Source organism: Zalophus californianus, chromosome 7 (genome assembly GCF_009762305.2).
Source record: "Zalophus californianus isolate mZalCal1 chromosome 7, mZalCal1.pri.v2, whole genome shotgun sequence".
Lineage (NCBI taxonomy): Eukaryota > Metazoa > Chordata > Mammalia > Carnivora > Otariidae > Zalophus > Zalophus californianus.
In genome coordinates, this window is record NC_045601.1 from 52,218,213 (window position 1) to 52,234,947 (window position 16,735).

Consider the following 16,735-nt stretch of genomic DNA (forward strand, 5'->3'; position numbering starts at 1 on the left):
TTTGATCTTAAGCAATCTTTTAGGTGAAAAGTATCTCAGTGTAGTTAACTTGAAGTTTTATTATGAGGTTGATCATTTTTCAGCCATTTATATTTCCTTTTCTTTGAACTGTCCTCCTTTGTTCATTTTTCTATCAGGTTATTGGGGGTTTTCTTTCTGATTTGTAGGAATCTTCATGTATTCAAGAAGTTTAGCCCTTTTGATATAGGAGTTGCAAATATATTTTGCAGTTTTCTGTTTGCTTTTGACTTTTTATACGTTTATTTGTCCCATGTGAAAGTCTTTTATGTCATCAAACTTAACAGTCTTCTATTTTATAACATCTGGGTTTTATGGCATTCTTAGGCCTAACTTCATTCCATGAGTGTTTTCTTCTAACACTGTTATCTTGTTTTTGTTTTTACACTTACCTCTGATTTGTTGTGGAGTCAAGTATGATTTATGGTTGCAACTTCATTTTTTTCTGAGTGCCTATCTAGTTGTATCAAGATTATTTGTTGAATAATCCATTTCTCCTCCATTTGAAATGCTACCTTTTTATATACTAAGGCCTCAAGAATAGTAGCGTCTCTTAGGTATAAAATGAATAATAAACCCTTGAAATGGGTGTTTTCCTAAAATGCATTTTATTTAAGATAGTGAAGAAATGAGAAGGAATAAATACTGATTTTAACCTTAATATTTTGCCCAATATATTTTGTTTGAAATTTATGTAATTGGATCAGAAATTCAGCAGTTAGAAAGGCTAATAGAGTCATTGTTTTATAATAAAATGGCTGCATTTGTGCCAAGATGATGTATTGAGTAGCAGGAATGTGGGGTTTTTTCTTGCATTTTTTTATAGGCTATTAAAACCAAGACATGCACATGGCTAGACCAGTGAATTGAGTGCCTCCTCTAATGAAGGGTATAGTTAGAGCATTGCTATGTTCAGTCTAAGTGTGGAATAACCAGAGTAAGACATCACTGGCTTCCAATACGTGTGTATTTGAACTATATTTCATAAATTTAGTTTGCAAGTATAGCGTACTTTGAATCCAAGTCTTAAGTTCTCCCAATAAAGATTTTCTTCAGTTTTGTCCTGCCTGCTTAATTTTAAAAAATCCATTCTGCTCAAAAGGTTTTCGTTCACTTGGACCAGATTTTTTGAATTGTTGCCACCTATCCATCTCTGTCTGCCCCCCCCCCCCTTTTTTTCTTTGAAAGGAACATCCTGAAGGACTTTTGGAAGCAGTAGAGGGTAGAAATAATATTTGTATGTAATTATATAAGGAAGGGTTGATATTTAGATATGTAAACTCAAGAAATTTTTGTGTTTTTTTTTTTTTGGAAAGAGATTGATAAGACATGAACGTTAAAAAAAAATTGTATTATTTTAGTTTTGTTTCTGTAGCACTCTGTGTTGGGGGAAATGATGGGCCCCTAATGCTTGATTATCAGTTTTTGTTAACCACACTATACGGTCACATAAAATATAGGATTTTAGTAGATTCCAAGTATAGGATTCTAGATTCGCTATGTCAAAGGGCAGAAAACCTTTATTTCTTAAATAATTCAGTTTCTCAAAAATATAAGCAAAGTTGATAACACTATAGTATGTAAAAAAAATTTAAAGCAAACTCACAAAATTCGTTTCTCTAAGAATGTTTTACTCTGCCACAGAGAAAGCCCTGCAGTACTTTCTCTTTAAGTAACTACTTTCTATTTTTCATAGTATTTCTTCTCTTATTGTGAAGTGTTATTATAGATGTAATAATAATTACACTCCTTTCAGTTTATATAGGTAGAAGTTAGGGCTTTTTCATTTCCTGAGAAGATACACAGGGATTGATGTTTTGGTTGGTTGAGTTTTGGATGTACAAACACATTGGTCTTATTTTGTATCACTGACAATCCACAGGGTTGGTTGCTATGTGCTGAACTTTCTGTTCTAGACTTTCTGCCAAGTACTTTATGTAAAACTCTGGTTTTAGTGAAGCAGGTTTTATTCTTTTTAGTCATATTATAAGCGCTTGTCAATTATGCAATACAAACAGAGGAGTTGGTATGTATATATGGCAATGAAAACAAACCACCAAAACAGGCCTGTCTGTTCAACTGGTTGTTTTTCCTTCCCATTCCTGTAACCTCAGTTCATGTTGTTTACTGCTGGAGGCCTAAGATGGTGTAATTTTCTTTTCTAGGAACTTGGAATTAGAATTCCTCGACCACTAGGACACGGACCAAGCAGATTCATCCCAGAAAAGGAGGTATGTTGTTTGTGAAAGTACATAGTGAACCGTATGCTTTTAAGGAAAAGCTTTCATGACCCACATCTTGGCATCTGAACAACTGTTCAACAACAACAACAACATGTTTTACGCAGAGTTGATCACAGTTAATCATCATGCTTTGGCAGTGAATCTGTGGGATGAGAAAGCTGTTATAGTCATGTTGATTTCTAGTATTTCATGAGGCTTTTCTAACACCCATATTTAATCAAGGAATGGTAAGACTTGTTTTTAACCAGTGATTCTCCATCTCCTTATATTTAGATGTTTAGGTGTATGCCCATAAGCTGAGTTACTTGGTCTTGACCATCTCCACAGACTGGTATCAACGCAAGATTGGATCTTTAATTCTAAATATGTAAAAGCTCCTATGCTTTGTTTTCAAAGGTTACTTGATGTTAATTTTGGTTCTCCTTAAATGAGTGAGAGTAGGTGTTATAAGGAAAGGGGAAAGGCTTTAGTGTCTGTTTGCAAGTTCTGCAAATTTGATAATCTAAATCTGCTTTTTCTGGATTCTGGCCAAGTCTGCCAGCAGCCTATCTAGATGGCCTTTAAGCTTCAACCTTTGTTGTTTATCTCCTTCTACATAATATGTGACTGTTTATTCTTCTATCTTGTTACCAGTTGAGTTAAATTTACAGAGTTATAACACCTCTCTCAAGTCAAATTTAACCTGCTTCTAGATGACACTTAAAGAAAATAGGTATTCACTGCTTTCTAACACCAGTTTACAATTTATGTTACGATGGTTTTCCTCTCTTTTATACAGATTCTCCAAGTGGGGGGTGAAGACGCACAGATGCATACTTTATTTGCAGATTCTTTCGCTGCTTTGGGTCGTTTGGATAATATTACATTAGTGATGGTTTTTCACCCCCAATATCTAGAAAGTTTCCTAAAAACTCAACACTATCTACTGCAAATGGATGGGCCATTACCCCTACATTATCGGCACTACATTGGAATAATGGTTGGTAAACATTAAGTGAAAAATTCTTTCTGCCTCCTTTATTAATCTTTTTAAGAGATGGTTAATGCTTTAAACACAGGGATAAATACTTATATTCTGACTTCTAACTGGATTCCTGTTAGGTAGTATGTGATTTTCATCTTTCTAAATAAGTATACTCTCAAGTTTAAGAGTAAAAAGAAATATGTTTTATATATTCTTAAGAACCATTTTCCATTAAATGAGAATAAAGAACACAAGATTTATTCCACTATTTTAAGTAGTTCACATTGACATAAGTGGTGCTACTCCTGTTCAACTAGTAAATTATACTCCGTTATTTTATGGTTGGCACCTTAATTGAAGTTTGTTAATCTGAGGATCTGAAAGTTGTTATATAAATACAATTTCTAAGACACAAAATACTTTTATCAGATATTTTGTTTGTTCTTGGGATATTTCTGAGGTGCTTTCTATGGTATATGTGATTTTTTTTTAATGTTATACGAAACTGCATTTCTGTAGTTTATGGAAAATTTGCAAACATACTAATCAAAAACTTGCTGTTTTGCACCTTATAAAGGAAGATTTTAATATTTATAGTTAGAGTGATCTTTTTGTTTTCTCTTCAGGCTGCAGCAAGACATCAGTGTTCCTACTTAGTGAACCTCCATGTAAATGATTTCCTTCATGTTGGTGGGGACCCCAAGTGGCTTAATGGTTTAGAGACTGCTCCTCAAAAACTACAAAATTTAGGAGAACTTAACAAAGTGTTAGCCCATAGACCTTGGCTTATTACCAAAGAACATATTGAGGTAAGTAGAAGTAATGTATCTAGGGTGTCACTTAGGGATTTTTTTAAAATAGACTTTATTTTTTAGAGCAATTTTAGGTTTACAGAAAAATGGCACAGAAAGTACAGGGTTCCCCTATTCTACCCCCTTCAACCTCCCCGCAGTCTTTCCTCTTAACATATAGCATTAGTATGGTATATTTGCTGTAATCAAAGAATCAATATTGATATATTACTGTTAACTAAAGTCTGTCGTTTACATTAGGGTCCACTCTTTGTGTTGTACAGTTCTATAGGTTTTGACAAAGGCATGTCATCTATCCACCACTATACTATCATGTAAAATAGGTTCACTGCTCTAAGAATCCTCTGTGCTCCACTTATTCATCTCTCTCCCCTGCACCCCTAAACCCCTGCAACTACTGATCATTTTACTGTTGATAGTTTTGCCTTCTCCAGAATGTTACATAGTTGGAATCATACAATATATAGCCTTTTCAGATTAGCTTCTTTTACTTATCAGTATGCATTTAAGATTCCTCTGTGCATTTTCTGGGCTTGATGGCTCCTTTCATTATTAATGAATAACACGATGTATGGAGGTACCACAGTTTGTTTGAAAGCCATCTTGGTTACTTATGGTTTTGATCAATTATGAATACAGCTGCTATAAACATTCACATACAGGTTTTTGTGGGGGTTTTTTGTGGACATAAGTTTTCAACTCGGGTAAATAACTAGGAATTAGATTGCATGGTAAACCTATGTTTAGCTTTGTAAAGAAACTGAAACAGCCTTCTAAAGTGGCTGTACCAGTCTGCATTCCCACCAGCATTGGATGAGCATTCCTATTTCTCCACATCCTTACCAGCATTTTGATGTATCAGTGTTTTGGATTTTAGCCATTCTGATAGGTGTGAAATGGCATCTTGTCTTTTTCAAATGCCATTTAAACTAGTTCCTTCTGGTTCTGTTTATTAATAGAATAAAGGTAGATTGATATTCTCTAAAAGTACCATGCAGTAGAAATTCTTAAAAATACAACATATGTTTGGGCTTATCTTTCTATTTCATAGAACATTTTAGGTACTATATAATTGAAGCATCTTTTTAAGATATAAGATTTGAATATGATTAATGTAGTGTTTATTGTATCATCTGGTAATGTAAAATTATACAAGATTATAAAACAGGTAATGAAGTAGAAGGGATATAGATTTGTAAGACTTTGAAAAATCATAGCCTTTACCTTGAGCATAATTTTTTAAATATAATTTGATGATTTAGGAATATTCAGAGTCAAGTTGTTCAAACTACTGTCTTTAAAATTCCTTGAGAAAGCTTGATAACAGAGAAAAACATGGGCATATTTTATACAGTAGCTTTCACTTGAAATACATTTGCATTGAGACTTTGAACTAACAACAGTTAATGGATTCATAATCCAGCATCTGAAATATGGCAGCTGCTTTTAAGCAAAATGCATTGTATTACATTTTTAAATCGGGATTTCAGAAAATCAAAATAATAATGAAAGTATCACTATCAGGTTATGTTAAGCTCTATTTGTAAATACATAATTCATAAATTATTTTAGCAAATTCTGGGTTCTACATGTCTCAAATTATAATTTTACTCTAGGTTTTATATAGTGACTAATCCTGTTTTAAATAGATTAAATACCAAGATGAACTATTCACTTTTACCAACACCATAACCCAGTATATAAGTATGTTCTCATTTTTTTTTCTTAAGGGACTTTTAAAAGCTGAAGAGCACAGCTGGTCCCTTGCAGAACTGGTACATGCAGTAGTTCTCCTCACACACTATCATTCTCTTGCCTCATTCACATTTGGCTGTGGAATCAGTCCAGAAATTCATTGTGATGGTGGCCACACATTCAGACCTCCTTCGGTTAGTAACTACTGCATTTGTGACATTACAAATGGCAATCACAGTGTGGATGAGATGCAGGTCAACCCAGCAGGAAATGTTTCGGTAAGTATTATCTGTTACAGGATCATCATAAGACTAATCACAGTAATTGCTGTTTTATTATTTTTTTCATGTGACTCCTTGGAAAACCCACCCTATGAAGTCCATAGAGATATTAGGCCCCTCTATCGGTTCATTCAGCAAGTTCCTCTAAATGCCCAGCACTAGTTTAGTGCTAAGGGATATATAAAATTTTAAGACCCTCGAGTAATTTTAGGATCAGGAGCTGTCAGCATGGGCCCCATCAGAGCCAGCTAGTGTTGGAAGGATGCTGCAACGAGTTGAGGGGAGGCTGAGACCATGCAGCTTGGTGGTGCGAGACTCCCTGATGCTGATCACATTCTTTTCCTTCCTTTTGCATAAAAGAAACAGGCTGGTTTCTTAATTATCTTCCAGAAGATTTAATCAGCCTTTACCTGGAAATTTCTCCTTTTAAAATTCTTTTTCATGTTTAACTTGGCACAAATATTTATAAAAGTGAATGTAAACTTATTAAAATGTTTTCACTTCTATTCCTTCTCTGGCTTTTATATTTTCTCAATTTTGTTATTCCTTTGAAACAGATTAGAAGTTGAATTATCTATAAGCAGGTTTTAATTTCCTGAATACGTTGAATCAAAATTCCCTTTGCATTCTTTTGCTATAGTGAAAGTTATTTCCAAAGAGAAATCACAGAAACAGCATCAGTCTTCTGAATACTTTGCATAGATTTTTCTCAGTTATATTATTCCTTTGAAACAGATTTAAACAGTTTGAATTACCTTTAATGTATATATTTGACTGTGGGCAAGTTACCTAAACTCCCTGGGCCTCTGTTCTTTCATGTATAAATAAAGGTCAAACACAAGGTTGAGGTTTAAATGAAATATCTCTAAAGAAGTAAAAGGCCTAATCCAGCTGGCATTGATCAGGTGCTAAGTAAGAAGTAGCATTTACATATTGTGAGATTAGCACATGAAGGGAAATATTTTTTTCCTCAGAGTTGATCACTGCCATGCTGACAAGGTTCAAGACCATAAGTTTCACCCTCTGTTGAGCTACCTGGATTAATGTTATAGGCCCATCTTTGGCCACTGATGATTTATTAAAACATACGGGTTATGAGATGGTCTAAGAGAGAGTATATATCAGTTGCTAGGATGCTTGGAGTTGGATTGTTGTCCTTCCCCGCCTTTGATTTAGTACAAAGCTAAAAAAAATAATGGGGCGGGGGGAGTCTTACAGGGCCTCTGGAGGGGCCAGAACTTGCCTTAAATCTTCCTCAACCAACAAGTATTTTGTCTATTAGTGCTTGAGAGAATTTGAATGTTGGATGGGTTTAACTGCACAAAAGGAAAAGATATTTACCACTTTATATATACTATAGTATATGTACATATAAAGTGAAGAGGCCACCTCTTAATGCTAAAATGGTATGGAGTATATGAATAAGCCTTGTTTCATTATAGAAAATTCCAAAACTTGTACTTTGTGTGTATGTGTGTGTGCAGAAAGGCAGGAATGCTTTCCTGGACAGCAGATGGATGAGCAGTAGCTTTAGTTTGTATGTAGGTACAGTTGGCACTATGTATGTATGTACTCTGGACTACTTAGAAGTAGGTTTTTTAATATAACAAGTCAACTTGAGTTGTAATATATTTTGGGGAATCAGTTCACTACAAATTGTGACTGTAAACATTGTACTGTAAATGTTTTATAGTTTTCCCCCAATAAAATTTTTGGGGAAAAGGGTAAAAAAAAAAAAAAGCATGAGGCTAAAGAAAAAGTACTTGACTATTTCTAGGTATTCCTCTATTACATGAGATAATAGTAAAATAATAGAAATTTTAAATTTCTCTAGTAAAGTCCTCATTCTCAGGTGTTGGGTTGGCTGTTTTAAAAGGTTTACACCCCGCACTGATGGCACTTGTCAGTGAGTTGATAAAGTTTATTCTTCAGGTGTATATCCTATGTCTGACTCATTTCTTCAGCTGCAGATACTAAAAAACCAAAAAATTTCCTCATACAATATTAACATTTTAATACTAAAATGAAATGCCATTTTTTTTACAGTAACAACTTTAACAGATTATTCAAGGAGCAAAAGAAATACACTTTGTTTCCTTTTCCTCTTAATTCACTATAAATCTATCAAGAATTGTCTTTCCTAAGAATACTTAAAATTTGGCTATTTTAGAAGGAAGTAGATAAAATCGTATAATGAAGGATAATGTGAGTTGACAGAAACCTTGATGGGTTGTTCTTTTGGTTTGGTTTGGTTTTGTAAACCTTGGGTCATTCTTTTAAGCAACATAATCCTTTTCAGACCTTTTTTATTTGGCTGCCAACTCTGTCTCAGGAGTAGTAAAGGAGATGTATGTACCAGAAGAATCTTCAATACATCATAGGAACACTTTCCTTCACGAAACTGTAAGAGAAAGTGCTTACTATAGGGTATTTGGTGTAACTATTAGGATCATATGAAAATATAAAGCACTAGTAGTATAGACTATTTGTCTCTTAATATAGAATTATCCTGACAAGCTTTCTGCAGCAAATATTTTGCAGATATCTACTATGTGCTAGTACTATGCTAGGCTCTGACTATATACTAGTAAATTAAACAGACAGGTCCCCTGCCCTTACGAAGGTTTGGTCTGAGGGAGGCAGACATTAAACCAGTATCATGCAATAACAGTACAAATTGTGTTTGGTGCTCTGAAGGAAAAAGAATGCTGTGTGAGAATAGGGTGACAAGGTTCAGGATTGGGGGATAGGACAGGAAAAACACATAAGCTGACGCCTGAAAGACCAGTGGGTGTAAGCCAAGAAAAGAGTGTAAGAGTAGGGGAAAGAACATTTCTAGTAAAAGATGTTTATGATGGGGAAAACTTTAGTTTTGTATTTGAACAGTGAGATTTGAAATTGGAAGATATCTTACTGTTTTATAAGATAAATTCCACAGATTTGATCCCACTTTCAGAGTAAGGATGCAGCAGTATATAGATTTTTAGACCTGTCAATAGAGATGTCACTGCTATAGTCATCCCAGCAAGTGACAGCTGCCAGCCCCATTTGCAGAGGTCAGGTGGAGAATTCCAGCCCTGTAAGGACAGGTTTCATTCTTAATTGGTAAATTAGAGCTGAGTACTATAATTTGAAAATGATAGACGCATGTTGACAATACGCCCAATGTGCATAGTTGGTGGAAAACCACTTATACTTTGTATCTTATTTAACTGAGCAGTTCTGTTTATATTAACTAGTTTTAAATTTTAATTCTTGAAACTTAGCAGTAACAGTAAGAATTATTACTAATTTTATAAGGTAAAAATGATGTGTTCTTAAAATCATTTTTATTTTAAAATCTGCATATTTATATATGTAACAGGTCAAAATAATTCCATTTTTTAAATTATTCATGTACTTTAAAATCATAACATCTATTTTTCCTATATTCTGTTAAGTCTGTTTCACAAGAGTTTGTATTTTAGTAAGAATTTTTAAATTTCATCTTTTTTCTGACATATGTAACATTAATTGTATTTTCTCTTTAGGTAAGTGATTCCTTCTTTGAGGTCGAAGCCCTCATGGAGAAGATGAGGCAGTTACAGGAATGTCGAGATGAAGAAGAGGCAAGTCAGGAAGAGATGGCTTCACGTTTTGAAATAGAAAAAAGAGAGAGCATGTTTGTCTTCTCTTCAGGTAAAAACAATCATTACATAGTCATCAAAATTTCTGTTGCTTACAAAAAAAGAGGCCCACTTTATTTAAAGAACTTAAAAGTTTTAAAACATCAATCCAAATGTTTTTCCTTTTAGAGAGGCTATTATTGCATAGATATTCCTACTTACAACTAAAGGAGGCAACCAAGAAAAGGAAGTTATAGTATAAATAGCACTAACCTAAAAGAGGACATTTGATTTGAGTTTTAGTACTAAAATCACTGCCAATAAGCTTTGTGAATGTAAGTCACTTAATATATGAATGTTCTCTTTTTCCTCTTCTTTAAAATTAGGAAATTGATTTCATAAAGCCCTAAGGTTGCTTTTCAGCTTTAGAAGTCAGTGATTTGTGCAAAGGAGCTATTTATTAGACAAACAACAAACTTGAATCCTTTATGTTTGGCCTTTATGTACAGGCTATAGGATTTAATATTTAAACCAGGTAATTTAAAGGAAAAAAAGGTAAAGTATCTCAAAATGTATTTTGATAACAGAGTGGTATAAAGAGTATATGTGTTAAAAGCACCAAGTTTCCTAATAGCAAAGAAAAAAATCAAATTTGTATAAATGAAGGTTGGATGTTATCTTATTTCTCCTTGAGGAAAAATTATTTTTTTGTTTCTATTGTCTTCACACAAATATGAAAATAATCCAGAAAGGCTAAGAGCAGTTCAGGAAACATTGTAAAAATGATTGACCATTCCAGAATTGTCGAGGACCTTTGAGGTGTTAGATCATATTATATATTATAGGACATTAATATAACAGAGAATCTTACTACATTCCATTTACTGGTAAGTAAGCTATTTCTCTTTATGGTTTTAAGACCTTAGTTGATTACTGTGTCAGAGAAAGGGTTATCCTATTTTTACTTGTTGTAGGTAAAATGAATTTTAACTAGCATCCTGTTTTTGAAAAACTTTCAGTGGCTTTTTTGTTTATTTCAGATGATGAAGAAGTCACACCAGCAAGAGATGTATCTCGTCACTTTGAGGATACTAGTTATGGCTATAAGGATTTCTCTAGACACGGGATGCATGTTCCAACATTTCGAGTTCAGGTAAAATTGCAACTTGCTGTTATACACATGACAGGTTAGAGATACGTCAATCTGACTTAAAATAAGAAAAGTCCCCTGGATTTGAGAATTACAAAATGTTGCAGAAAGAAATAACTTTTCTATGTCAGGCAGTTCCCTTAAATATATTTATTGTGTTGTTAAAGTTCATAAACCAGTTGATCAGAAATCAAAACACATTCATCCATAAAACTCAATTACAGTAGTGGGTTAGGTTCCCAGGTAGTGTGCTAAAACTCAAGTTCCTAATATATCTAAACAATGAATAATAGTAGCATGTGTAGCACTGGTTTTTCTCCTCCATTCCTATTGAGCCCCACTGTTAAAATGAGGCCCTGATATGCACCAGGCCTGATGACAAGAGAAATGTCCCCAGCAACTCAAGCATTATATATATATATATATGTGGGTGGAGGGAAAGAGGATGAAAAAAATCAGAAGTGAAAGATAATGCGAGTAAGTTTTTGTTTTTAATTTGGGTGAGTTCTTACAGATAGGATACTGTAATTGTCATGATTAATTTTCTATGCTAATTCTCTTTAAAATATATAGTGAATGTTATTTGAAGCAATGAGAATTTTTGAGGGTTTTAAACCTTGAGAGGATTCACATATTCCAAAATTACTTAGCACTTATCTCTTAGAGTGAATAAAATTAGTGATCTAGGGAGTAGAATTATTGTTGGTAGACCCAGTTTCCTTAGCTCCCCAGTCACTAACTTTGAAATACACAGTAAAACTTCCTCAGTACAATTGTGTATATATTGAGTCCATGGAAACTTAGGGACCTAGTGGTCCTCTAGAATACCAGGTTCCTTTGTTTTTGCTTGGTAGGAGGCACGATGCTAAAAAAAAAAAAAGTGCTTTGCAAACATCTCTCAGGAGCAACAGTAGCTATATTCTCTGGTTCCACTTGTAAAAGGTGAGAATCAATTAATAAGCAAATATTTATTCTGTGTTTAAGCTTTGTAAGACTGCTTCCAATCAAATCTATTAGTAGAAAAACTGCAGCCTAAGTATATTTTTAAATAGTCTACCGTATAAATAGGTAAATATTTAATTCAGATGAGTTGATACTCCAACTTCCTCAGTTGTTGTGATGCGCTAATGTTAATAACTTATCGGAAATATGAAAATTTGAGACCTATAAGATTTTCTTTGCTCAACTGAGGATTGTGTTTACAGGGATAAAAATTTGACACAAGGAAGAGTTATAGAATATTTCTACTTGATAGTGTAATTGTGTCATGAAATATAATAGAATTGAAGAGATTGTGTGGACTGGAAATTTTATGGAGGAAGTTAGGATTTGAGAGATTTAAATGGTTCAAAAGCATGGGCATTGTAAAGCAGAGGAGACTATAGGCAATAATTGAGCTTAGGTTGAAAGAGTAAGGGAAGGAATCATAAAGAAATTGGCTGGGCTGCTGAGTGCTTCAAGCAAAGGATTCCTACTTCTGATTAGTGGGAAACTAGTTTAAAATTGGTCAGGTTTGTAGGTTTTGGGACCAGAGTGATAGCATATCAAAGAGGTGTTCCAGGAAAATTAATATTGAGAGCAACATAATAGTGTAGGGGCTTATTTTGCTTGAGGTAGAAATAAAGGAAGCAGGAAGATTTAATGTAGGAAAACAAATTAGGAAACTTAGTGCTAAGAGAAAGGAGGTATGAGGAAAAGGAATGAGTGATGGTGGTTTTGAATTAAAAATTTACAAAATTTGAGGACCATTGTAATAGCTGCAGTGATGGAAAAGGAGAGAGGACTCCCAAGATAGGTTGCCTCTGGATGCTGAATGAGGAGTGAGTGAGAGAAAGATGAAAATGGGTGGCCTGTGTGTAAGAGAGAAGGAATTCCTTTGGGTTTTTAAACTCACTGAGTTACAAAAGCTTTGCATGCTTCAATATAGAATATGAAAACGTCAGAGCATACTGCAAGTGAAGCTGGGAACTAGGAGGCACTGGAAAGGCAGTGGATTCCAACTGCCAGTAATTTCACCATACGACAGAGCAGTAGACATAGAACTATACTTGGCTACATCTTAATTACTTGCATTTGTTCTATTTTCTGTATTTAGGACTATTGCTGGGAAGACCATGGTTATTCTTTAGTAAATCGCCTTTATCCAGATGTGGGACAGTTGATTGATGAAAAATTTCACATTGCTTACAATCTTACTTATAATACAATGGCAATGCACAAAGATGTCGATACCTCAATGCTTAGACGGGCTATTTGGAACTATATTCACTGCATGTTTGGAATAAGGTTAGTCTGTTTTCTTATGTTTATAAAGAAATTTTCTCCCCTGGGCTCAATTATGCAGGTGCTTGGAACACACACGCACACAGAAGCACATATACAAATACTCAAAACCATCCCTTCCCCAGTAGCTTATTTTTATGCTGCTTATGAATCACTCTGTCCTAGCTAGGCAGGAGGGAGTTAGGGATATTGACAAGAGTTAAATGACAGATGCCTCCAGGGAAGTGGAAGGCACACAAGCTGGTCCTAGAGCATAGAGGAAAAGTTTGTCACCAAACATCTTTGATACCATCTCCTTCTTGGAACTTAATACCCTTATAGTGCTCTCCTAGCTATTCTCGAGCTCCTTCTGAAGAATACCTACTCCCATGATACCATCAAAATGCAAAGCTTTCATGTCCTGACTGCTAGGTATTCAGCCATATTATGTTAAATAGGAAATGCAACCATTATATATATACACCACCCTCTAAAATATACACACAAACTCCACACTATAGGACTTTCTGATTATTTTAGCTGTAAAATCAGGCTTTCTTTTGCTATTCATTTTATCAGTGACCAGACTGTTGACTCGGCCTCCAGAAAGCAGTAGAGCCAGCTTTGCAAGAGCTTTTTTCCTTTTCCACTGAATACCAAATAAGAGACTTTAGTCCCTGGCTGTTCTAGAAACCGTCACCCATGGGGGCAGAGCAGACACGGGCGCGTAAACCATCTTGGCTTAAAGCAGAACAGCCTATCCTAAGTGTGGATGCTGTGAGGCCATCTATAGCTCATCCTTCCCTCTGGAATAATCGTCTGCCAACCCCCCACCATTTTTTTGCTCATCTGATCCCAGAAACTCCTGGAAACATGAGGGAAAAAAGAGATAATTGTAGTTGTTTTCATTTACACAAGTGGATTACCATCTATATATCATTGCAGTAGTTAAACATTGTTTAATTTGTGGAATTCTTAACTTCAGCAATACTCAAACTGTTTCCACAGTTTCCTCAGTGTGTTTGCTTCTTTATGATTATAAATATATACTGTTGCTTGGGCACTGGAAACTTTTCTGTTCATCTCCCTAACTTCTCTGTTTCTTACCCTTTCATATTCACTCATCCACCCCCAATTAAACATTATAAAGCAGTTATTTGGGAGGACAGAGCTGCCTACACAGAGAGGGAAGAAGAATTTACTATTAATGTCCATACTTTTCATAAGAAACAGACTCTATGTTGAAAATATAATAATTCTCATTTTGTCTTTTAACAGATATGATGACTATGACTATGGTGAAATTAACCAGCTATTGGACCGTAGCTTTAAAGTTTATATCAAAACTGTTGTTTGCACTCCCGAAAAAGTTACCAAAAGAATGTATGATAGCTTCTGGAGGCAGTTTAAGCACTCTGAGAAGGTATGTACCCATTGTGGTTTGCTCTTTAACTTAGTGATTCTCATTCTCCTCCAGCTAATCTAACGGCCCTCAAATCCTTTTCATCACCTCTTCCAATCCAGAGAAGAACATTCCTGCACATGTCTCTAGTATCCCTTGGAAGGAACCTCATTATAGTGTTAGAGTAAAAGAATAAAGACAGGGAAGACAGATGGTTGGCCCCAATTCAGAAGTGCTGGCCTGGCTGTCACTGCTTGGGAGAAAGATGACTATTTTGCAGGAGCTCTTTTTTAGTAGTTTAAAGATAGAAATTTCTGGTCTTTGAACCATCTTTTTAAATTATTAAGTGATGATTTGGCAGGGGAAGTTGGTATTCTAATAAAGCAATGTCTAGATTTTCTGAAATGTAACAAACTTCCAAGAAGAGATGTGATCCGGTATTCTATCCAAAAAGAACATCAGATGGCTTTCATTTTGAGACAAAGTCAAGACTTCTAAGTTATTCAGAGCACACAGAAAATGGGGGTTTATTATACGCACTGAAAAACTGGGAATGTTTTTAACCGTACCTTAAATAATGTTGTGTTTTATATTCAGGTTCATGTTAATCTGCTTCTTATAGAAGCTAGGATGCAAGCAGAACTCCTCTACGCTCTGAGAGCCATTACCCGCTATATGACCTGATGCCTTTCCTCCATTAAAGATAAAGGAATGATCAGCAGACATAGTCTACAAGGGGATGGTACTAAGCCCCAGGACCAATGGTAGATAAAAATTCAGAAATCCATTGTGCCATGATTCCTTTAGTTTTTGCTGTTACTGTGGAAATACCACTGCTGGCACGAGCAGTGAATGCTTGGCAGCTTCAAGTGTAGAGCTGTGAAGAAGGGCTGCCATTCACAGTATTTTGCTTTTTGACAGTACAAGATGCTGTATAACTGTTTTAATACAGCAAATAGTAACTCTCCAAATCCTGTTGCTTTTATGTTAAATAACAAGAATTGGAGCATGCAAAGAATGGGACTTGGATAATGACATAAGCTTTTTATACATAAAGAATTTTAGATCTTGGTGCTGCTATTTCTGCTGGTGGAATGAATAGAGTGGCTGTTCCAGTTACGCTATTAGTATAAAAGTGAACACTGCTACTATCTGAGCCTACATACCTAATTTGTGTGGTTTCGAATTAAACTTGCATATGTGTTAATTTTTTGCATCTAAAAAAGCATAGAATTATTACAGCTCGGCAAAGACCATTTCGATGGTAACAGTTCATTTCTTTCATTGGTTGAATTAAACTCCAGTGGCATTCTTAAAGATTTTCTTCAAAAACCAATCTGAAAGTGTATAAATTATAAGAAAAGCTAGCTATCTTTTGATATGCTGTTTCCCAAGATTCTCTGACACTGGAGGGCAGCTGTCTTGTGCAGTATTTTGTTTCCAGCACTGAAGTTGTGGGAAATGTTGCTGTAGACTGCTGCGCAGTCCCCGGTGCATTCTGCCCCTCTGCTCCTGCTCACCTCATGGTCCCTACTTTAAAGATTGTGCAGCTCTTAAAATAATAAAGCTGGAAAAGTATTTTTAGTCAGGTTATCAAATTTGATTTACAAAAATGCTAACTTTGAAATGCAAAAATATTTGAAAAAATGTATTAAGTATACTTTGTATTCTGGAAGCGTGAATTGCTTTTGAAGTCTGTCAGTATTATTGGTATTTTTCAATAAAGAATCATTTTTTTCTCCAGTTTTATGTGCTGTCTCAAGCTCTTAGGTCATGACTTCATCACCAGTTACCATTCTGAGTTTCTATTTACTTTTATTAGCCAAGTAGATTCACACTTAAATAATGCTCTAATCAGATGAGAGACTATTATACAGCAAACTCTTAATGTCCTTTTAAAGGTTACAAAGAAGAGTGCACCTTCACGATCTTATCTAAGACTATTTTATGGTCTCATGCCTTGTCCCTTTTGAACTGAGAGGTTTTAGAGTTCAAATAAGAATTATCAGAAACAAGGGACACTGGGCTGGCTCAGGCCCACATAATAATTGATCTATAGACCTGTTGAACCTTGCCATGTAGGACAGTTCGCACAGTTTAATACTGAATGTAAGCTAGTATGAGAATTGTTGGGGGTGCCTGGATGGCTCAGGTGGCTAAGCATCCGACTTTCTCGGGGCCTGGGATCGAGCCCAACATCAGGCTCCCAGCGTGGCAGGGAGTCTGTCCCTGTCCCTCTGCCTCCCCCCCAACTCGTGCTCGCTCTCTCAAATCTTTTTTAAAAATGAATTAGAATTGTATTC

The 16,735-nt window shown here is 35.1% G+C and overlaps 1 protein-coding gene across 3 annotated transcripts in view; it reads left to right on the forward strand.

Moving 5' to 3' along the window:
- The window catches only part of SESN1 (sestrin 1), a 113,355-nt gene extending 97,180 nt beyond the window's left edge, over positions 1 to 16,175 (forward strand). For 2 of the 3 annotated variants that reach the window (XM_027602049.1, XM_027602050.1), the window contains exons 2-10: positions 2,184 to 2,249; positions 3,040 to 3,240; positions 3,852 to 4,034; positions 5,768 to 6,010; positions 9,544 to 9,691; positions 10,659 to 10,771; positions 12,864 to 13,054; positions 14,309 to 14,453; positions 15,030 to 16,175. In XM_027602049.1, coding sequence (XP_027457850.1) covers positions 2,184 to 2,249; positions 3,040 to 3,240; positions 3,852 to 4,034; positions 5,768 to 6,010; positions 9,544 to 9,691; positions 10,659 to 10,771; positions 12,864 to 13,054; positions 14,309 to 14,453; positions 15,030 to 15,116 — 1,377 coding nt within the window. In that variant the 3' untranslated portion in view covers positions 15,117 to 16,175. The remainder of the gene's footprint in view (positions 1 to 2,183; positions 2,250 to 3,039; positions 3,241 to 3,851; positions 4,035 to 5,767; positions 6,011 to 9,543; positions 9,692 to 10,658; positions 10,772 to 12,863; positions 13,055 to 14,308; positions 14,454 to 15,029) is intronic. The other variant, XM_027602052.1, reaches the window with a different exon arrangement.
- Positions 16,176 to 16,735: the final 560 nt, after the last annotated feature.